At 46.8% G+C, this 23348-nt stretch overlaps 2 protein-coding genes and 1 long non-coding RNA gene across 8 annotated transcripts; 2 read left to right on the top strand and 1 right to left on the bottom strand.

Annotated features, from left to right (window-relative positions):
• The first annotated feature begins 5899 nt into the window (after nt 1–5899).
• LOC119291728 (calmodulin-binding transcription activator 3-like) lies at nt 5900–14464 on the top strand. 4 transcript variants are annotated; one of them, XM_037570538.1, is made up of 13 exons: nt 5900–6197; nt 6988–7107; nt 7810–7925; nt 8054–8142; nt 8319–8361; nt 8968–9115; nt 9224–9346; nt 9431–9762; nt 10975–11388; nt 11535–12235; nt 12345–12921; nt 13361–13705; nt 14098–14464. In XM_037570538.1, the coding sequence occupies exons 1-13, from the start codon at nt 6158–6160 to the stop codon at nt 14209–14211; spliced, it is 3162 nt and encodes a 1053-aa protein (XP_037426435.1). In that variant the 5' UTR covers nt 5900–6157; the 3' UTR covers nt 14212–14464. The 4 variants fall into 4 exon arrangements, with proteins under 4 accessions (XP_037426435.1, XP_037426434.1, XP_037426432.1 ...); XM_037570537.1 differs by having other exon boundaries at nt 5901–6197; nt 9227–9346; nt 10933–11388; XM_037570535.1 differs by having other exon boundaries at nt 5901–6197; nt 10933–11388.
• A 1021-nt stretch (nt 14465–15485) lies between these two features.
• LOC119291725 lies at nt 15486–21063 on the top strand. 3 transcript variants are annotated; one of them, XM_037570532.1, is made up of 8 exons: nt 15486–16026; nt 16183–16323; nt 17978–18205; nt 19109–19316; nt 19551–19687; nt 20059–20139; nt 20248–20314; nt 20406–21063. In XM_037570532.1, exons 1-8 carry the CDS (start codon nt 15782–15784, stop codon nt 20748–20750), a joined length of 1452 nt encoding a protein of 483 aa, XP_037426429.1. In that variant the 5' UTR covers nt 15486–15781; the 3' UTR covers nt 20751–21063. The 3 variants fall into 3 exon arrangements, with proteins under 3 accessions (XP_037426429.1, XP_037426430.1, XP_037426431.1); XM_037570533.1 differs by having other exon boundaries at nt 16005–16026; nt 16187–16323; XM_037570534.1 differs by lacking the exon at nt 15486–16026 and having other exon boundaries at nt 16200–16323; nt 17983–18205.
• Nucleotides 21064–22315: 1252 nt separating this feature from the next.
• Nucleotides 22316–22974, bottom strand: LOC119291727. The gene is made up of 2 exons (XR_005142607.1): nt 22863–22974; nt 22316–22765 (listed from the first exon to the last, which is right to left on the bottom strand). It is a non-coding gene; the product is annotated as an uncharacterized LOC119291727 (long non-coding RNA).
• Nucleotides 22975–23348: the final 374 nt, after the last annotated feature.

Here is a 23348-nt window from a genome sequence, read left to right as displayed (position 1 = left end):
GGGTTCCTGGCTCCGACAAGAAAGAGTTGGGCATAGGAGACGGCAACGCCTTGAGTCCCATCGGTCGGCCCGTGTCCCATGTCCTACTCTACCTCGCCGACGAAGGGACCAACACTCTGAGGGGCGCAGCGGGCCATCGTACATGGGCACAGGGGAGCTAGACGAGCTCCGTTTAAGATTAGGTCTACTTGCATGTAATAGTGTGGATTCGAGGTTTCTAATTTAAGGTATCCGGCCATGGATCAATTATTTGAGGCATGACCGACCACTATTCACAGATGCACCCAAGCGCATCCGCGGGCGTTTAAGGGGTCGGATTTGCTCCCTTTGTTTTTAAATATAAAGCCTTTTTAGAGATTCCAATATAGACTATATAAGGAGCAAAAATGAGTGAATCTACACTCTAAATAATGTCTGTATACATCCATATGTAGTTCATTATAAATAAAAAACTTATATTTTGGGAATGGGGGAGTAATATTTTAGTTCATATAGCCTGTTTATGTCACATTATTGTATTTGCTCTCACTTAACACGACAGTTCTAAGAGCATCTAGAGTCGGAGGCCCAAAATCCACCTTAAACGCCTAGGCGGACGGTCCGGTCACTGACTGGTCACAAAAATTCGATCCAGACAGGCGCCTGAAATGGGCTTCAAATGTCCGTGCTGACCGGCACCCCTCGTATCCAGCCAAATATGGGGAGGACCGGGCGCGTCCGCCATGTCGGACCCGGCCCACGCTGGCACTCCTGACTCCACATATATTTCTCCCCATTCGCTCACCGGACCAAACCCTAGCCACTTCACTCCACCCTCTCCGCCACCCAATCTCCTGTCCGGCCTTCTCCGACATGGCGGGCAGCGGATCCGAGTCCTTCACCTCCAGATCCGTCAACCCCGAGCTCATCTCATGCGACCCCGAGGAGGAGATGGCCGCCTGGCTTGCGCCCCGCTCGGACTCCTTCCACCGGGAATCCATTGCATCCACCCAAATGGCGCATGGATCCGGCGCTAGGTGTGCCGTCGATGTCTCACCGGAGGCGGTGTGGTCCATTTGACGTCCGAACGCGGTGGCGGACGCGCAACCCCTCTGTTGGCGCGCAGAAGCCATGGACGCCCCATGGGCTCGTTCGACGCAAACATGGCGCGACGTTCCCGCCGTGCGAGGCAGCGGGCGTGGGAGGCGGTGGCAGCCCTTGCGGCGGTGAACATCGTCAAGGTGGAGTCGCATTCTTCAGCGCCCCGTATGGTGCATCAGTTCAGGCACAACAACCGCGTCGTGGTGAATGTCGCCGGCTTGTCCCAAGACGGATCCATAATCGATCTGACGTCCACCGGCATTGTCTGAATTCCATGTTGCATGTAATAACATGGATTTGAGATTTCTAATTTGAGATATTTGATTGTAGGATCAAATATTTGAGGCGTGACCGGTCACTATCCACAGACGTGCCCGGTCGTGTGCACAGAGGGTCCGATTTAGAGCAACTCCAACGGGCCGACCCAAACGGACGACGCGTTTGTACGCTTTTTGTCCGTTTGGGTCGGCTGCCCGCCCGGCATCCGCCCAAGTTTGCATTTGGGTCGGTAGTGCGCCCAACGCGCCGATCCATTTCATGTCCGCATTCAACTTTTAAAAAAGGGCTCACGGGCGATCATGCCAGCGGCCATGTCTCATGCCGGCACCATGCCAGCACCGACATACAATGCCGGCTTCAGAAAATATCACCACAGTTCATGCTGGCGCACTCGCCAGCCGGCCAGCACACATGTCAGCACACAAAAAAGGGTAGGACTTGAGTTCGACCATGCCGTCGCGGCTCCCGTGGTCATGCCGGCACACTTGCCGGCATACAAAAAAGATGGCGCTCGCCGCCATAGATCACTCGTCATCGAACTTGAGCATGTCGGCCTGCATCTTCTCGAACCATGGCCTCTTCCTTGGTGACATGGTGTTGAGATCCACCTTCATGATCTCCACCCCGGTCATCATGCTCGCAAGAGCCACTTCTTTCGCCTTGGTCTTGGTGTTGGCGGCCTCGATCTCTAGCATCTTGGCTTGCTTCTCCGCCTCTATCTCGAACATCTTGGCTTGCTTCTCGGCGTCTAGGTCAAGCCTCCTCCTTTGGATCTTCATGAAAGCGTCCATTTGCTCCGCCTTGAAACACCGAGGCTCCTCCTCCCTTGAGTCCTTCTTGTTGATCATGCCGTCCACGCTTGCGATCAAAGCGTTGATGGCCGCATCTCGCTTGTCCTCCTTCTTGGAGTTGGACTTCCCCCGTGGCCGTGCCGGCTCGCCCTCCGCAACATCCTCCACGGCTTTCTTCCCCCCACGCGCCTTGAATGCGACATATTGCGCCTTGAACTTCTCCTCATCCTTGATGACCCGATAGCAATGGGAGAGGTTGAAGCACTTGCCATTGTGTTGCACCTTGAATGCCTCCAAAGCTTGAAATGCCTACAAAATATTTCCATGCAAGCAAATGGGCAAGTGATATGCAAATGAACACGCAAATGATGAACTTGATGACACAAAAGAGGGCGGCTTGCTAGCATACCATGTCTTGCATGCCGATGCCGCTCACGGGGCGGGCCTTGATGCTCTCAAGAGTGGCGCAAAACTTGTTGCACTTGTTGGATCACCCTCCACCGATTGGAAATGGAGACCCACCCGCGCGTGCTCATAAATTGGTATGGCGGAAACTTCTTGCGCTCATGAAACTGTCGGTGGACACGAATCCAAAAGGTTGAATGCTTTTGCTCGGCGCCCGTCTTGGGGTCTTGTCCAATGTCTCATCAACCCTCACAAAGAAGCTTGTCCTCGGCCGTCGTGTACGCCTTCGTACGCTTGCTCTTGCGCTTCGGCTTAGGACTGGCGGCTTGGTTGGCGAGCTCATCCTCGAACAAAGGCTCCACGTCGATGTCGCACTGTCCTCTTCCTCTAGCCCGTAGTCATCCGGGAACTCGTGGTCGAGGGGGGAGCCGTCCAGGTCGATGCCGACCTGATCACACATGAAGGCCGCCTGGTCGGGATCATAACCAGCGGCCGGCGTGAACGCCCCGCGGCCGTCCTGGCTTTGTGTCTCGTCGGGATCATAGCCAGCGGCCGGCGCACCGCCCTCGAAGATGAGGTTCTGCATGTAGTCCTTGTCGGCGGCGGACGACATTTCCTCGAACAGGTTGCGGGCCTCCGGGAGCACGCCGGCCGGCGTCTGCCGCGCGCGTTTCCTCGCGCCGCCGGATGACGAGCCACCGACCATCGGGGTGGAGTTGAGGTCGATGGGCGCGGGCGCGGGCGTGGAAGGCGCGATCACTCACTTCGGGCGAGCACTCCCCGGAGAGGCGGGAGGCCAGCGGGTAGACATGGAAGCCGGGGATCGGGTTGCAAGCCGACGCGCGGGGCGAGTCGGGCAGCACCATCCGAGGAAACACCGTTGAGCCGGTGCTGGCCGCGGTGACGGCGGCTTGGACGAGGCCGTGCTGGCTAGGGTTTAACCCTAGCATGTAGAGCGCCTCCCTCGTTGCCGCCGCGACGCGGGCATTGGTGACCTCTTGTTGCACGGCGGCGATGACGGCGACCTGAGCAGCGGCCTCATCCCTCGCGTCCGCGGCGTGCCTCCGGCCCTTCCTCTTGGCCGACTCATGTGCCCGCTGTTTGGGCGTCAGTGCCTTCTTTGGCTTGGTCGTGGCGGCTGTCTTGCACGGGGCACGAGGCTTGCCTTTCTAGGCGGGGGCGACGGCGGCGGCGGACGAGGCAAGGGAGGCGAGGCCGGCGGCGGCATCGAGGTCGATGGCGTCATCCATGGCTAGTTGGGGCGGGAGCGAGCGCGCGCAGGCGGGAGTGTTTTTGGGGAAAATGGGGGAAAATGATGGTGGCTGCCACCGACCGGCGGGCCCGGGGAGAGGAGTAGGCGCGCGCGCGTCCGTCTCATGTCCGCGCAGACGCAAATCCGGTTAAAAAATAAGTCGAGAATGGGTCGCCATGCGAACACCAAGCAGACACGCGTCCGTTTGGGTTGGCGCATTGGGCTGCCTTTTGTGTTCGCGCCGACCCAAACGGACGGCGACGGACAAAATAGGTCACCCCATAGTTGCTCTTACCAAGTCCGGCTATAGACGCGCTGAGGCCAACTCCACCGCGCGACCCCATCCTGTCCGGGCCCGTACGTTTGGGGTAAAACGGACAAACCGGGCGGCCCAGCGTGCGGGAGCAAACGGACTTTTGTCCATTTTGTGTCCGCTTTCGACCCATCCGCGACCCAAGTTTGCGCCGCTTTTGGGGTGAAACGGTCACCACGCGGACGCGCCGGCTGTCTGCGCGTGTCCTCCCCTGGCCCGCCCGTCGGTGGCACAGGACGGGCCTTTTTCTATCCGCCCCCTCCCTCCCTCCGGCCGCATCCCACTCCACTCTTCTCCACTCTTCCACACTCTTCCCTCGCCGCCCGCCGCCGCCGCTGCTGCCATTGCGGCCGTGCAACACGGACACACGCTCGCCCAGCCCCTTCCCCTCGTCGCCGCCGAGCTACCCAACCACGGCCACCTGGTTTGCGCACCCGCCAAGCGGATTTGAGGCGGATTCGGTCGGTCTTGAGCTCGCCCGGCTGTGGGAGGTCGGGCCGCGCCATGGACTGGCCGGGCACCTCGCCGGAAGGCCCTGGCAGGGCCGCAAGGCCACATGCGGGCAGTGGCTTGTCCTCTAGCCGCTCGGATCTGCACCGTCGGTGGTCCGCCGACAGATACGCGAATGGCGGCCGGCCGGGCTCGGTGCTTGCGCAAAAGCTCGTCGGCGCACCGTTGCCCCTCATCAAGTGCGACCACTGCCCAAGGATGGTCGTGCGCCGCGTGTCTACAACACCGGAGCATCCCGGATGGTTGTTCCCCAAGTGCTTAAACGATGGGGTACATGCTCTTTTTAGCTTTGGTTTGTGCTCTCGGATTAGATTAGTTGTGCTAACTTTAAGTTTTATTGTGTAGAATGGATGCAAGTTTTGGTATTGGGAAGAAGAGTACATCGATATATTGATAGAGCAAAATCTAGTACATGTTCGTGCACTTTTAGCTAGCCTAGAGGATGTAGATGAGACAAGTGCACTTGTTGCTAGATTAGAGGCTAGGCACGATACTACGTGTGAGGAAGCAACATTGACTTCTGGCTTGAAGAAGAAAGGAGGGTGCAACGTCGAACCTTCTCCACAGATCAACAATGAGTGCATTGAGAAGGCCATAGCCCAACTCAAGGGAGCAGTTATGAAAGTTGGGTATCTTCTCAAATGTATTCTTGTGGTTCTTGTTTTTTTTGCCTTGCTTTACTAGTCAAAATGTGATGATGTATTGTCATGTACCAAAAATGAATGATGAAAAAAAGTTTAAGGACTTGCAAAGAAATGTGCACGCGGACAAGACGTGGCCGGGATGCGTCCACGCGCTGGGCGCACGGCCACCGCATCCCGGAAACTGTCCAGACACAACCCCATTGCCCTACCCAAATAGATAGAATAGGACAAAATGGACGTCCGTTCGGGGTCGCGCGGTGGAGTTTGGCCTGAATTCTAACCCAGGGTTGTCTCTTTGAGAGAAGTGGGCTCAGGGTGCCCGGTGGCATCGTAGGCACGTGTAAAAACCGTAGCATGCAGATGCAGGGCCACCAGCAAGGGGACACTAGACCGGGGTATAGTATACACGCAAAGCTGACAGGTTTGGCGCCTTCCACCTACCGCGCCACAAGTCAAGTCGTTCGTTCGTGTGTACTCATGCGGCCGGCCCGCACCGCACCACCAACCGTCATCGGACGGCCGGGATCCTCTCCATCACGGCCCCGCAGTCTCCTCTTGCCAGAAAGATCAGATATACTCCAGCGCGAGGGGCAGACCGGGCATTTCCCCATCCACGGCTCCCCCTTTCCTCCCTCCCTTCCTTCGTAGCCATCGCGCGTGGTGTCCAGTTGTTTCCCTTTCCCCGCCTCGCCTCATCTGTCGGCTAAAATACCCATCGCCACCACCTGACCCGCAGCAGCCCGTCTCTCCCCCGCACGGAATCCCCCAAAACCCTACCGCGGAATTCGCCCGGCGCGGATCGCCGGGAGAGGGGAGCCCCCGGAGGCCTGCTCGGGGCTCGCGGTCGCGGCGGCGGTGCCTGGTTTCACGCGCCGCTCCGCAGATGGCCGAGGGCCGGCGCTACGGGATCGCGCCGCAGCTGGGTGAGAGCCGCCTCGGATTTTTTGGTGGGGTTTTGTTTGTTTGGTTAGGCTTGATCCGCCCGCGCCGGCTTCAGGCGGCTGGCGCCGGTCAACGCCTCCCGGTCTTTGTTTCGATTTGTTTCCTCCCGACGCCTTCGTTGCGTGCGGGGATCTGGGCTTGTGGCGTCGTGGAAGATGGCGTTCGGCTGTCGCGGGATTCGGTGGCCATGGTCCCCATGGATTTGGTTCGTGCGAAGTAATTCGCCACCATAATTCTCTGTTTCCGCGGCGGAGATTTTTGGTCGTTTGGGGGCTGCGGAAAAGGTGGAGATCTCGGTTTGGTCACTGGGCGCGTGAGTGTCCTGAGAGTGGAACCACCCGGAGCTGAAATAACCGGCAACTTGCTTTTGGGTTTCACTGTTCTGTAGATGAATTTCGGCCACCCTGCGGTTCTAGGAGTCGCGCTTCCTTTATCTGTGTGAACATACCCCATACGTGGTCCTTCTGTGTTTGGGTTTGGACCGAAGTCAGTTTTCTGAATTTTAAAAGTTGGAGTGCTACTCACTTAGGTGTTTGGAACTACTAATAGTTACGAGGTTTTCTGGGGGAAATCGGGGTTGCAGTGATGTGTGCGCATCAACACGAAATATGAAATTGAATTGTGCAAGCGAATTTTGACGACGACACATGCTTCGTTTTGTGTAGATTGAGAAGCGACACTGATGACAGTGTTTTAAAATCCACTTTTATATGACTAATTCTCAGTTTTGTTGAATTGTCCTAACTCTGCATTTCATTGACTTCTGAACAGACATGGAGCAGATACTGAAGGAGGCTCAGACCCGATGGTTACGCCCTACTGAGATTTGCGAAATACTTAAGAATTACAGGAATTTCCGTATAGCTCCAGAGCCGCCAAATATGCCTGCAAGTATGACCACCATTTGCTGTTCAACACTCTTGTTATTTGATTATTTGTTTTTGTTTTCAAAATTAACTTATGTTTTGGGCAAATATATACCAAAGCAATATTGTGTAACTTGGGCACTGGCATTGATTTGATAACTTGTACATCACTGTTTGAGAATAGAAGTTCCATCGAAATTGCGAGAACAGAAAATAGGGTTTATGATGTTTTTTTTTCCGTTTTAATCTAGTCAAATATTGTTGTCAGGTGTAAACTTGGCACATCCTGGCAGCGCTGCATACTTTTTAGTGCCATATAGCAACACAAAATTATGATGTAATCCTCACTGTGACTAGTTTGAACCACATGGTTAAGCCTCTGGATCCACCATGATCTTTCTCCTGGTATCAGGATTGAATGGTTGCTATGTGATCAGGCACCTTCTTATGCCAAGGGCCGTGTCTTGTGCCCTTGCGCAACACTATTCTTTAAGCTTTCGGTTATACCTTATTAGTGCCTTTAGATCGATCCCATTTTGCCTTTGGATCAGCCTTGACATTGATTTGAACATTCTATTTTACTAATATCTCCAGGCTTGTAATGACACTTGCTATTTGGAGCCTATATATTATGAAAGTAAACATGCACATGAGCTGACAAAGTGTCTCCAAGTAGTCATGTTAAGGTCCAATTGTATCTCACTAACATTTGTATCTCTGGTTGTAGGCGGTTCACTTTTCTTGTTTGATCGGAAGGTATTGAGATTTTTTAGGAAGGATGGCCATAATTGGAGGAAGAAAAAGGATGGAAAGACCGTCAAAGAAGCCCATGAAAGATTAAAAGTAAGTAAAGTTGAATGTTACAGTACTTATTTCTGTGACATCTTGCAGTAATTTTCTAAGAATTTCCTAGTCATACTGCATCGCTTGTCTACAGAGGCAAATTAACTGATATTTCCTTATAAATCTAGTCTGGAAGCATCGATGTGCTTCATTGCTACTATGCTCATGGGGAAGAGAATATAAACTTCCAGAGGAGGAGCTATTGGATGCTGGAAGAGTAAGTGAAACTTTCAGTGATCCATTCTGCTTTTGTAATATTGCAAAGTTTACAGTTGCTAAATAACTCATGGCATGTGCATCATATATGCTTGTATGGGGCCTACATCCATGCACGTTAACTTAGAAATACTACACTGCATTTGTATTTAAGCTATCCTACCTTTGCTTTTGCAGGGACTATATGCACATTGTCCTTGTACATTATCTCGAAGTCAAGGTTACACCTAATCCTTCTATGGTTGCAATGTTGTTAGCTACTTGTTTACCTTATCCTTATGTCTGGACAACACTTTAGGTGTTCCATGTAAATTGTATTGCTTCAGTGACATGATTGGTCTTCATATACTGTTCCTTCTGTGATTAGATAGCCTTGTCATAAGTTGTTAAATAACGCCGTTGATAACAGGATAAAAATGTAAAATAAGTGCAGAACTTGGAGTGAAATTAACTAAAAGGGTTAAGAAATTGGACTCCATGTTTGTAAGAATATTATGCGTTTATGCTTGCATATGTCCCAGTAGCACATTGTTTGAAAACTATTATCTCATGATAAACTGACTAATCTGAACATGTTAAACTGTTTTGTCTCTCCGTATAGGAACCTAATCAGCCTATTTTGGAAACCCTCTGTTTATGTTGGTTTTAGAAGTAAATTTGTCTCGTTTCTTTGCTTACAATTTTTTACTTTGCCTACTTACTTTTACTATCCTGGGTTCAAAGTCTGAGATTAAGTCATTGCTGCCTCATTCGCTGTGAACAAAAGCTTTTTCTGCAATAAGCCGCTTAAAGTTTCATTTTCTTTGTATGTGGATACGAACATCAGGCTGGAAAATCAAGTTCTCGTACTAGGGGGCATGATAACATGCTACAAGGGGCCTATGTTGATAGCCCTTTAAGCCACTTGCCTTCACAAAGTACAGACGGTGAAAGCTCACTTAGCGGACGCGCCTCCGAATACGAGGCAGAATCAGGTAGAGCTGTTTGATCATCTTATTCTGTTCCGCACGAAGTCCAGTTAAATAGTTTCACTGATACTATTCCAATTATGCACAGCGTATCTAAAGCAAAATTCGGTGCAGCAGATATTTATTCGGGAGGAGCCGGATACCACTCTATCTCTCGGATGCAGCAGCATGAAAATGGAGGTGGATCCATAATTGATGCTTCTGTTGTCAGCTCATACAGTCCTGCATCGTCTGTAGGTATGTGCCACCAAAAATGATTTATTCAGGTTATGAACCTAAGTTGGATGGATTTGTGACTCTTCATTTGCTACTAATGGTTAGGTAATCATCAAGGATTACGGGCGACATCACCTAATACAGGCTTCTATTCTCATTATCAAGATAACTCACCTGTGATTCATAACGAGTCCACTCTTGGAATTACATTCAATGGGCCCAGTACTCAATTTGATCTGTCATCATGGAATGAAATGACGAAACTGAATAAAGGGATCCATCAATTGCCTCCATACCAGTCTCATGTTCCTTCTGAACAGCCTCCTTTTACAGAAGGCCCTGGAATAGAATCTTTCAGTTTTGATGAAGTATATAGCAATGGGCTGGATATCAAGGATGGTGGTCATGCAGACACTGATAGAGAAGCACTGTGGCAGGTAACAGGCACATTTTTGTGTGGCAATATAATATATGTAGCATATTAATGTTCTCTGATGATAAAGTTTTGCTTATGTAAAGAGGAGGTTTGCCTCTGATTACCCCCAACCCTCGTCTCCTGCTGTGCCCATGGGGCATGAGGATCTGCACAGCTATGAGCATAGGCCGTGGCACACTGCCCATGAAATTGTGTCTGTCTGTTTATGTCAACTTGTACTTTTAGTGCCTGAGTTGCTTCAGAAATTTGCAAAATGGAATATATTGTTTCCCTATATTCAGAAATGCAGAGAGTTTTGTAACTGATAACCCTTTCACTTTTATTAACAATAGTAATTTGCGCGACATTGTTTGATGAAGTAGCCTACATACTAATTTTTGAAATGGGGTATTGGTTCTTCTCAAAAGTCAATTAGGAGCACATCTTTCTCTAACAGACAGTACCAGACTGGAAGTACAATAGTAATCCCACAAAGTGCCTTATGTATTGTTTTTATTCCTCATAGGTGTATTGTTCCTCAATATTTCCAAAATGTAGCTCAAATGATTTTTAGGATGAGGATGGTGAGCTCAAATGCTAAATGATTTCTACTAGGGAAAAATAATAGGAAATTGGAATTTTAGGGGGGAAATGCTAGACTATAGAGCGGCAATGTCATTGTCAGAGCTAAAAGAGCATAGCCAATCTTAACATGTTCGTTTCTCCAGCCTTTCGGTTATGTAGTGTTGTTAAAGTATGAATCTATGAAACTCCCTCCGATCCATAATAGTTATGGATTGGATGTATTATATATTCACTTTGCACAGATTAATATTTGCAGCTTTTATAGTGATTTTTTCAGGATGACGTGCATTTATTTTCTTTGAATAGTCGTAGTAATAGTGTTTCCTATTACATTGTTTAAAAGATGATTTCCTGGTTTTTGTTTCCATGGATAGAACTTTTTCTTTCTTTCCCTTGCTGTTTCTTGGCATCCCAGAGACTTATTTTGTATGTTGTTTTGCACATTGTGATTAATTGCATCTGCTTGACTTCCATGCTACTGATATTATACTATTATTGTCTTCCCCCTAAAATATATACTATTATTGTCTTCCCCCTAAAATATATACTATTATTGTCCGGCTTCAATTTGGTTTTTGCACTCACTTGTGAAACTACGGAATTTCAGCTTCCAAGTGCTAATGATGGTACGACTACTGAATTTCTTCAGCTTCCAAGTGCTATTGATGGCAGGACTACTGAATTTCAGCTTCCAAGTGCTACTGATAGTACATTTGCTACAGTGGACAGTTTTGAACAAAACAATAAACTTTTGGAGGAAGCCATTAATTTCCCCGTCCTGAAAACTCAATCATCTAATCTTTCTGATATCCTGAAGGACAGCTTTAAGAAAAGTGATAGTTTTACTAGATGGATGAGCAAAGAACTTGCTGAAGTAGATGATTCCCAAGTTAAGTCCAGTTCTGGATTGTACTGGAACAGTGAAGATGCTGACAATATCATTGGAGCATCGAGCCGTGATCAGTTGGATCAGTTTACTCTGGACCCAATGGTTGCACAAGATCAGCTGTTTAGTATAACTGAATATTTTCCAAGCTGGACATACGCAGGTTCAAAGACTAGGGTATGTCTTCTTACACTTATCCTTTTATTTACCTTTATGCTTCTAAAGCTTGAAAGTCTTAGGAGTGCCATACGAAATAGAACTGTCTTGGTGTCTGAGTGAATTGGTGTTTTTTAACTGCTTACAAAATTTCTTGTGTCCTGCAGGTTCTTGTTACTGGTAGATTCCTAACTTCTGACGAAGTTATAAAGCTCAAGTGGTCGTGTATGTTTGGAGAAGTCGAAGTTCCAGCAGATATTTTAGCAGACGGAACTCTCAGGTGTTATTCTCCCTCGCACAAACCTGGCAGGGTCCCTTTTTATGTGACTTGCTCCAACAGGTTAGCCTGCAGTGAAGTACGAGAGTTTGAATATCGACCAAGTGATTCTCAATACATGGATGCTCCAAGTCCACATGGTGCTACAAACAAAATATATCTCCAGGCTCGTCTCGATGAATTATTGTCTTTGGGACAAGATGAGCAAGATGAGTTCCAGGCAGCTTTATCTAACCCCACAAAGGAGTTGATTGATTTGAACAAGAAGATAACCTCATTGATGACAAACAATGATCAGTGGTCTGAATTGCTAAAGTTCGCTGATGATAATCAGCTTGCCCCTGATGATAGGCAGGATCAGTTTGTTGAAAGCGGTATGAAAGAAAAGCTGCATATCTGGCTTCTCCGTAAAGCAGGAGGTGGTGGCAAAGGTCCCAGTGTGTTAGATGATGAAGGGCAGGGCGTTCTTCATCTGGCAGCTGCTCTAGGATATGACTGGGCGATAAGGCCAACAATAACTGCTGGTGTAAGCATAAATTTCAGAGATGTTCATGGGTGGACTGCACTTCACTGGGCAGCATTTTGTGGCAGGTAAGTTCTTGTGAGGGTGATAGTTTTTGTTTGAACATATATACATCCATCCATCCATACATACATATATTGATATATATGTATTAAACTTGTTTGCCCTGTTCTGCAGAGAGCGAACAGTTGTTGCTCTTATAGCATTAGGTGCGGCTCCTGGAGCTTTGACGGATCCAAGGCCTGATTTCCCTTCAGGACGCACACCAGCTGATCTTGCGTCGTTCAATGGGCACAAGGGAATTTCTGGTTTCCTGGCAGAGTTTTCTTTAACAAGCCATCTTCAAACCCTCAACCTGAAGGAAGCCATGGGGAGCAATGCATCAGAGGTATCTGGTCTACCTGGTATTGGAGATGTTACCGGAAGAATTGCTTCACCATCGGCAGGTCAAGGTCTTCAGGCTGGATCGATGGGAGATTCACTAGGTGCTGTGCGGAATGCTGCCCAAGCTGCTGCTCGGATATATCAAGTTTTCAGGGTGCAGTCCTTCCAGAGAAAGCAAGCAGTTCAGTATGAGGATGACAATGGTGTGATATCAGATGAACGTGCCATGTCACTCTTGTCTTATAAACCATCTAAACCAGGACAATTCGGTCCCATGCATGCTGCTGCAACTCGAATACAAAACAAATTCCGTGGATGGAAGGGAAGAAAAGAATTTCTGCTTATTAGACAGCGAATTGTCAAGATCCAGGTATGAATATTAAGTGTATGACAATTAATCAAATTATTTTTGTTGAAATTCTGAACGCTCCAGATTAATACTGAATGAGTACGCCAACACACCATATTTTTTCTACTGAATTTTGCAATACTAAAATCAACTATGACCATATATCATGTACTCCCTCCGTCCCAAAATAAGTGTCTCAAGCTTAGTACAACTTTGTACTAAGGTTAGTTCAAAGTTGAGACACTTACTTTGGGACGGAGGGAGTACAAATTTATGTAAAGGTAATTGAGTGAAACATGAGCTACATTTTTTTTCTCTTCGACTAATCTAGTATCTAGGACAGGGTATCATAACATGATGTTTTAACAGTAGTATAATGCTTTGTCAAGTATCTTTTCTTCTGATGCTATCATTATAATGAACAAATTTTCTCATCCGTGCTATATTGTGTACTGGCTAGGCTCATGTGCGAGGTCACCAAGTGAGAAAGCATTATCGCAAAATAATTTGGTCTGTCGGGATAGTGGAGAAGGTTATATTGCGATGGAGGCGGCGAGGAGCTGGGTTACGCGGGTTTCGGTCTACAGAAGGTGCAACAGACAGCAGCACTAGGAGCAGCAGTGTCGATGTAACCCCAGTTAAACCCGCAGAGGATGATTATAACTTCTTGCAAGAAGGACGGAAGCAAACTGAAGAAAGACTGCAGAGAGCTCTTGCCAGAGTGAAGTCCATGGTTCAGTACCCCGAAGCCCGGGACCAATATCAGAGGATTCTGACTGTCGTAACAAAAATGCAGGAATCCCAGGTAGCATTACGTTTTCCCGCCCTTCTAGCACCAATACAAAAGTTTTAGGGTGATGCTGAACAATTAGGCATGATGTTTTGGCTCAAAATTAGGCATGTTTTTCTGCCAGAGTATATATTTTACCCCTCGACTGTAAAACCAGACAAATTGGACAACTATCAAAAGTGGAGGCTATTCCAAAGTAGTTTTGGATGGCGTGGAGTTGATTTCCAAAGCCACGTCATAAAACCCCGCCTGGGGGTAGTCCCTGGGAAGAGATCTATCTGGTTTTGATAAATCTGGACGTGATTTTGCCGATTTAAGAGTTTGGGGGTGAAAAAAAGAAATGGGAGTTTTGCTCTGTTTTCTTAATGGGATGCTTACTCAATTCTTTTGTTGCTAATGTGGCACAGCCTGTGGAAGAAAGTATGCTTGAGGAGTCGACGGAGATGGATGAAGGCTTTTTGATGAGTGAATTCAAAGAGCTCTGGGACGATGACATGCCGCCGTTGCCTGGCTATTTCTAGGTCGTAACCAAGTGGCGTTTGTTCTTGTAAATTACCTCTCTGATTTGTTTGTTAGGCTCACCAGATAGATGATAGTGACTAAATTACCTTGTCCATTATGGTTTGAGTTTTTTTGTTGGTCTCTTGGTTGTCTAGCTCTAGTGACTCCTTGTACAGTATATCCAATCCTGGAGGAAAATGTATCTGGATTATGAAACTGAAACCGTCCAGTTAGTTGCCTGAAATTAAACTAGTTAAGCTTGGATTCCCATGAGGTTTTTAACCTAGTGCCGACCTTGGTTTTGTTGGGAGGGACATGTGATAGGTACCAACATGATCGCGTGGTTTTGATGCAGCTGTAGGTGTCGAAACCTGCAGTGGTGAATGTCGCATCCATTTGTATTTTGTCCCCGAGCATGGTTTGCAGTGCTGCTGTTTTGTTGCTTTGGTCAGTATGTTTTCTTGCTGTGACGTGAACCGGAAGATGCCAGGACAAAACCCCAAGCCAAACACCCAGCCAAATAAACTTTGGGCCGCGCCGTCCAGCTACAAGTGTCCAAACGAGCAAGTAGAGAAGAAGGAGCAACATAGACACGTCGCCCTAAGGAAAATTCTCTCGTTTCCAGAGCGTTTTGACGCCTCTGCGCGATAGCGATGCCACGCCGCTCTCAGGCCACGAGTCTGTTGGTGCAGACTAGAGTGGAAACGAGAACGGTTTGAGTGCGACACGCGTGGATGCCATCGGCTCAGTGTTGCTTTCCCGAAACATGGCGCATCGCATGGAAAGGATCAACGCGCGGTCCGTCCGTCGCGGTTGCCAGTTGCCACCGGTTTGGTAATGGGTCGGACGCGGACGTGTAACTGGACACGACGGGGGCGTGCGCGTGCGTGTCGGCTGTTGCGTGCACAACTCCCGCTCTCTGGCCGGTCACTCGCTCCGAGCGAGTGGTCCGATGACCAGACCGTGGTTTGTTGCCTCTCGCCGGCCATGGGTGTTTGATTTTCCACTGCTACATGTCAGTGTAGAACTACCGCCGCGTGTAACACTAATACCTGCTACTCCGTCCGATCCAAATTAACTGTCGCAGCTCTAGTACAAGTACATGGTCGATGTGATGTCCGAGGAGATGATTAACCATCGTATTTTCCGCACACACACACAACTGTAGCCTGCCCACCAAGAGAGGGGAAACCCATCAATCATCATCCATCCACCCATTACGCATCTGGCACCATAATGAAGCACCGCCCTAGAGCCAGATCAATCATGCGTAGTAGTACACGCAGTCTTAAACCAGTGATGGCCGGAGCGGCTGCAGGTCCAGCCAGCACATGCAGCAGTTCTCCTGCAGATGCAGCGCAGAGCTAGCTGTGTATACGTAGAATGGGTCGCGCCTGGTCGGACCGTCGGAGCCCCCAAAGTAGTCCAGAAGCAGCCGCGGCCTACTATTCCTCCCTCGTCTAGTCCCCACATTGACACACGTTGCCCACGCACGCACGCAGGCAGGCCGCCCGGAGCACGGCTTCCTGTCTCCTCCGCTCCGCTGCGGCTGCGAGCGCGAGGGGGCGGATCCCCATCTCCCGCTCATCCATGGCCCCCGCCTCGCTGGAGGAGCTCCATTGCGCGCCCGCGCCGGAGAAGCCCCCGCCCTCGGCCCCGGAGGGCGAGCTCCGGTGGCTCCGGCGGTGCGCGGGGGATGGCGACGACCTCCGCTGGCTCCGCCGCTGCGTGGGGGCCGCCACCAAGGGCTTCGCCATCGGCGCCGGGCTCAAGGGCGGCCTCGCGCTCTTCTCCCTCCTCGTCCGCCTCCGCAGCCGCCGCTCCCCCAGATCGAGGTGGGCGCTCGCCGCTCTCCCCCGCACGCGGCTCTGCTGATCCCTGCTGCCGCTGCTCGCGGCTCCGCTGCGGGCAAAAGCTCGGCTGATCCGTGCCGTCGCTCGCGGCTTCTTGTTGCGTTGCAAGTTGTAACCCGTGTGGCGTGCTGCGTGTAGGAAGGCGGGCGCGATGACCAACGACGAGGCGGCGCTGCTGGCGCTCAAGGAGACGCTCAGGTACGGCATGTTCCTCGGCACCTTCGCCGGCGCCTACGTCTCCGTCGACGAGTGCATCGCCGCCCTCTGGGGACGCAAAAGGTCAGCCGTCTCAGTATCTCTCACACCCCGCTGTCAGTTAAGTACTACTACTACTACTACCAGCCAGTTCCTCCCTGTCCTATTTATAGCAAGGGCCATCGATTTGGCTGTAACAAAGATGGTGGGCGATTCCTTGATTTGAAGTAATAATTGCCTCCGTCTTTGCTGAGTTGCGTGTAAAAACAGTGTGTGAGCAGACTCTTGAAGGACAGGAGGAAGAGCAGTAGTATATGTCTTGTTACTGACTGCTCATATTTTCAAGGAGATGTGCTTTGATGTGGATTAGGTGTATTGCCATAGAAATTCTTCTTTGTTTTTTGGTACCGTCAATTGCAAGCAAAGCTTGCTTATTTTTGGTCAGGGCCTGGGGATCAACCTCTTGCAGTTTGCAAATGATTACAGTGTGGAAACGATGTTTTTTTTGCTACTTTAATCTATGATTGCTCGTTTTTACTTCCTCCATCCGGGTTTATTAGCCTCCCTCACATTTTGAGCCAAAGTTTGACTATACATTTGCAGAATAAAATATGAGTTATATGTAGGAAAAATGGTACTCCCTCCGTTTCAGTTCACAAGTCCTGCGCGTATGCCTAGGTTGCCAATTTTATCACTCTAATATAAACTATATAACACAAAAATTATACCTTTTGAAAATAGAACATCTGAAGTTTATATCGGTATACTTTTTGTAATATATGACTTGTATTACGTTGGTCAAATTGACGATCTAGGGGTACGCGCACGCCCTGTAAACTGAGAGAGAGGGAGTATCACTGAAAACTTCTTTCAAATACGAATCCAACAATATAATTTTTATAAGTATCACTTTTATTTTGCAAATCAAATCGATGGTCAAAGTTTAACCCAAAATATAAGCGGACCTAATAAACCCGAACGGAGGTAGTATTAGATTGGTACTGATCAGTGACCAACATTTTGCAACTCTGAGGTATCGTCAAAACAGATTTGTAATATTTGACTGCTAAATTCTAATCTTGGACTTCCATTGACGCTAGGAAATACCAAATGATGCAACTCTGCGTGATCTGGAGACATAATGTTGCTTGCTAACCCAAAATAAGATCCTTACAACCACCTGAGCGCAATCTCAATAGTGTATAGTGAGTCTGTCTGAACTTAAATCATCATCGTTATGATGAATCAATACGGCTTCCGAAAGGACCATAGCAAGGTCTTCTTTCATTCCCCTTTCTAACATAAAATGTTGCTTGGATGATTTTGGACTTCGAAACTTCCCTTGGGATACTGCAACCTAGAACTTTCAAACTTCACTTTTGAATCCTGCAAACAAAAAGTCGCAAACTTGGTTTTATTTTGTTTTCCAATAATTAAAAAAGAAGAAAATATCCCACATTTCCAATTTTCAGTGACTTCAGTCAGGTTTCTACACACATGCCATGAAACCACTGAATGGACTCCCAGGCTGTGCCTATGAAGTCGCCTTACAATACGACATAAGCGTTACAAAGTTATGAAGGGGGTTGGCCGCTACAAAACGCATTACACATTTAAACTTTGGTTATATCACAGAATGCAATTTGTTTTCTGTCCCATTCTATCTTCCACACTGTCCTTCTTTAATGTATGAGTTTGTTTTGGGATAGTATATAACTCAATACTCTTGTTGCTTCAGAACAGCAAGGTGGAGGTCATTATTATCTGGGTTAATTGCTGGTCCTTCTATGCTCTTGACGGGGCCAGGCACGCAGCATACCAGTTTGGCAATATACATTCTCATGCGTGCTGCGGTGCTTGCATCCCGTTGTGGAATAAAGAGCAAAAGATTTGGAAAGATTTGCAAACCTTTGACCTGGTCACATGGTGATGTCTTCCTTATGTGCCTTTCATCTGCACAAATTTTGTAAGTTCCATTGACAGAATTCGTATGCGTTTTCGTATATGCCAATGTTATTACTGTATTATGTACAGAGATCGCTTAGCCCTGTTAATATACACTGATATGCAGTGTATGGAGTTATTTGGGTCTGATGGCCCTATTGCGCTACACCCAACGCTTGAACTAGTATAGCATTTCAAATTTATGCAGGTCAAGTACTGATTACTGTAAAAAAGGGTCACATAACAGATTTTTGAACCATTGTATGTTAACTTCTGGAAATATTATTTGCACATGGCATTACAAAGTAGTACGGACAACTTCTCTGAATTTTCAAAATCCTCTTGAGATACCTTGTTTGTGACACATAAGGGCTACTTTGTTAACAAAAATAGCAGCTACATTTGATCCGTAACAGTTGTGTCATTCTTCAGTGAAATTTGAGATGATGTGCTATTTATTTATATCATAAAAAAATAGCATGTAAACCTAGAAGGCAATGCTTTATCTTTCATGTTGTTCACTAATGTCTCATTGGAATGCATCGTATTCAATTCAAATGAGCAGACAATATTTTGATGTTAGGCAAAAGTCACAAGTCAACAATAGGGTCAGTTTTGAGAAAATGTGTAAAAGGAATGTGTTTGTTGGACTGTAATTGCTTTGCGAGTCCAAATATTTGAGACATGGAATCATAGAGTGCATTACAGGGACTGGAATATAAATGTAAGAATGTGATACATTTGTAGATTCAAGGGCATTTCCCATGTTATCTTGTTTGAAATAACTTCAACCATTTGTTACATTATTAAAACATATAGGCATCATGCACCAGTGATTGGTGAGTATTTTGTTATATATATTTTGCGGTATACATTCAATAGGATGTGGGAATAGTGAGTTTTGCCTATATTGTTGATTCCGCAGATCTGCATACATTCTACAGCAGGACAGTTTGCCGTCATCATATAAATCATTTCTGAAGATGCATGGTGGAAAGGATCAGTCTATTCTGCAAGGCTTGAAGGAAGTAGTTAACCACACTGCTTTCTCTAACCTAGAGGCTATTGAGAAGTACTACAAATCTGTTGGTGTTGACATAAAGTTGGATCCAGACATGAAAGTGCCCTGCTCAGTAAGTACTACAAATTTGTGAATAACTGTCAAAATTTCCTTTGTTTATAACATGTTGTGTCGCATGATTGCATCACATTAATATACTATAGTATCCTATCAAGCATTCAGGTATAACATTTTGCTGTGAATAATAGTTGAAGTTTTCCTTGTTAATTCCTACCATTTGTTGTTTTTATTCCTTCTGTTAATCTAAACCTTTTCCTTCATCTAATCTCTTCTCTCTTCAAACCAGATTGTGCATGGTAATCAATCATGTGCAGGACATTTTATTTCGTTCTTGTTACAAGCATATGGAAGAGCAGTTCCTGTCTATATTCCAGTCTACCTAGTCCCTGCACTTGTAGTTCATCGGCAGGATCTGATGAAAAGGTACACAACTGTATCAAGCAAACTGACATGTTACGTTGCTCATATTTGTGAAGAGCGCTTTTTTTTTTGCTGCCAAAAAACATGCAGGCCCTGCATTAATTGGGCTTGATGTCCTCAGGGTAATTGTGCTTCGTGTAAGTATCAAAGCGTAAAAATTTATGTCCTATCTAGATTGAAAAAACGAGTGCTCTTCGTGGTATGTTATCTATTTGCATTCTACGGGAGCTGTCATGCTGCCTTCTGCAGTTTTTGCAAAAACATAACTTCACCCCTAGGACAACGACTCCTTATTGGGTACAACTCTAGCATAGCTGGATACACCTAACATGTGTCTACAACATTAAGTGTGCTGAAGACCTCACAACATGCAGGCCTTACACAATAATGGGCAAGAGTCTTCTAGGAACAACAAGATCTAGCCTGTTCCTCTCAATGTATTGCGCATCTGCATGGTGAGTTCTTTTTATTTTAACCCCTAACTTGTCGTATCAAGAATGTGGATGTAGCGCCAACCTCCCTTGTTGGCACAGCAATTCATGCTGTTTCTTTCTCTATTTTAGGGCTTGGACATGCTTCCTTTTTAGAACCTTCGAGAAGTGCAGTACTCCACTCGTTGTACTTGGCACGGTAAGTGAAGACACACAGTTTACCGCACCGCATGGACTAAGCGTAGTCCAGTTAACCATCTCTGCGATACTAACTTGCTTTGATGTGGCAGTTCCCGGCGGGTCTGGCACTGTTTATCGAGAAGAAAAGCAGGAGAACCGAGATATCCCTGTACTGCCTTGCCAGAGCCATCGAGAGTTTCTTCACATGCATGACCGACGCCGGACTCTGCCCTCCAATATTGCAGATCAAGCGAGCTGATGTAGTGGTTTTCAGCATGGCCACCTCGATCATTATGCACTGCTATGCCCAGGAAAGGGAGGTTTTCCGGTCCAAGTACCTGAATGTCCTCGACTGGGTATTCGGTGTGCCGCTTCCGTCGGAGGACGATGAAAGCAAACACCATTCTAGTACATCCAGTGATGGAATCAAGAAAGGAATATTCACCATTGGATGATGGAATCAGGAGGTTCAGTAGCTTTGCTGGTCTTTAGAAATCCCTCTCCAATGGGGGTTGTGATGTTAGTGCAAGAGTAGATAGGCACACTAGGCGGGTTCTTGTAGCTTACAGCGAGCCTTGTACAGGAGGCTCTTCCCAAATCCCCAGAAACGGAATTTAATGGGTGTGACAAATCATAGACTTATTCAATTGATTTATCGGAAACCAATGCCCTGGTTCAGGACATATGAACTGTAAACTTATTGATCTTGTGATATTTGTACCTCTTTATACTGCCTGAGAATGGAACCCGTATCATTCAACTGTGCCATCGAATTCTCCTTGTAACCTCTGACTATATTATTATACAGAAAATAATAATTCAATCTAGTTCAGTTTAATTTCTTCAGAATTGTGTTTTCACACTCCCCAAGTTCTGATCTATTGGCACAAATAATCAGGTCGTCGTGCGTTTTTCTGAATCCTAGTGAGGTTCAGCGGGTTAAAGTTTATGAACGTCCCTCGCCAGCTTTTTTTTATGAGCATCAGAAGAAGTTCGGCTCTCGTAGCTTCAACAACCCAGGAAGAAGAAATAAATTTCACAATCTTTCTGTCAATATCTATCAGTACAGATTATATGAGTGACTTGAGTGAGCACTAATTAAGCAGCTGTTGCACGTTCACCCTCGGCACACCAATCTGAAATTTTACTTGGTTCCAACTAAAAAAGATACTACTACTTATTTTGGGACGGAGGGAGTACTATTTATGTAAATGATGTGACATTTGTGAGAAGTACATATGATATGAATATAGCATACCCAATTTTTGAAATACATGAATATGTTGATTATATATCAATCTTAATTTAGAGAAACCATATTTTTGACATTGGAAATACATCAGCATGCAACCTATCAATATGCATACTTAAGTATAAATAATATTAAAAAAATCATCAAGTTTGAGTTGCTAACCATGTGTGCCACATGAATGTTGAAGTGGCATTGACATGATGATATATCACATGATTCTAATTTTAAAACCAAGGAATGTCCTAAGATTAAGAAAATTGTACTTTAATACTCCCTCCATCCCAAATTTTTTGTCTTCAATTTGTCTAAATACGGATGTATCAAGTCACATTTTAGTATTAGATACATCCGTATCTAGACAAATCTAAGACAAGAATTTTGGGACGGAGGGAGTATGTATTATACACCTGTAGCTCCAAGGAAAAAACATGTATGCCATGTTCTATTTCAACGAACATATACATGGTATAAATGAAAGTATGCATTTTTTGATAGAGGCAACATCTCTTCTTGAAAATAGAGAGACCACGAAATTTGTCGAAAATTGTTTCGCATTTATTTTGTTATATTTACCATATTTATATAGACAAATTGCCCTCAATTAACCAACGGCTAGGATTAAATTATCCTCTTACCTCTCGGAGGTAAGAGGGGCCCTCTCAAAATTTCTCATTGTAGCTAATTAGGCATTATGATTCGCTCAAAGAAATGTTATATATATTCACTAGGCCTTTTCAGCAAAATTTGCTACATTTACACATCCGTGGATAAAATGCAATATAGGTCATAGTTGATATATAGTACCAAGCTGTAGATTTGCTTCAGAAACAATTCATGCGCACATGAGTACAAGTCGGTTTATCTTGTCGACAATCCAAACTGTAAAACCATGCTGAGTTATTCTCCAAGCCTGAAGTAGAAGCAGGGGTTACAAACTTGCCGCTTTATTTAGTCGATCATTCAGACGAGGAAAAGCATGTCGAATGCTGTTCCAGGCCCAGAGAAACTTGGTTCGCAATGAAGTTCATAGATGGTACGAACAACAAACTCTCTATATATATGCAGGTTATAATTTATAGTTTTATACGTAATAAGTAGTAGTGGTACTCCTTAGCCGCGCACACGATGAGGTCGTACTACTCAGAGTCACGCCAGCACCAGCCTAAGCAGCAACACCATCGCCAACAAGACGAGCCCAACTATCAGCAGCAGAGCTCCCTGCAGCAGTCAGTTGAGCATGCGACCACAGGTTCCATCTCAAGTCAATTCATCGGGGCGGGGATACTGGTAAAGCTGCAAATCTGTGGGAAATTACCACATCTGGTGCCGCCGGGGGGTTGGCCACGTTGATCCACACTGCCGCAGCTGCCACCGCCTGAGGATTGGCCACGTTGTTGGCTGGTGCCGCCGCCACCGCCGGAGGATTGGCCTGCTGCAGTTCAGCGCGACAAGTCAGTATGTCTTAAAACAAGTGTCTCAACTTCACTATAAATTTACAGTGATCTAAACATTTTTATAATTTTTTATGAAGGGAGTATTAAAGTTGTATTGCTAAATCTGAGACACTTGTTTTGAGACGGAGGGGTTACTTGAGAAGATCAGTGGCAATGATGGCATCCCGCCCCCCACAAGCCATGCAGTTGAGCAAGGAAAAAGCAGCAGCGTCGATATATCTTGACAGAAAGAGTGTGAATGTGAAGCACATTACCGCAGCCCCCGCCGCCGGAGGATTGACCACGTTGTTGGCCGCCGCCGCAGCCTGAGGGTTGTCCATGGCGTCCGCGGCCGCGCTTTGCTTGCA

The sequence above is a fragment of the Triticum dicoccoides genome, chromosome 4B, assembly GCF_002162155.2.
Source record: "Triticum dicoccoides isolate Atlit2015 ecotype Zavitan chromosome 4B, WEW_v2.0, whole genome shotgun sequence".
Lineage (NCBI taxonomy): Eukaryota > Viridiplantae > Streptophyta > Magnoliopsida > Poales > Poaceae > Triticum > Triticum dicoccoides.
Note: the sequence above shows the minus strand (reverse complement) of the source record. Positions and strands in the feature narration are given on the sequence as shown.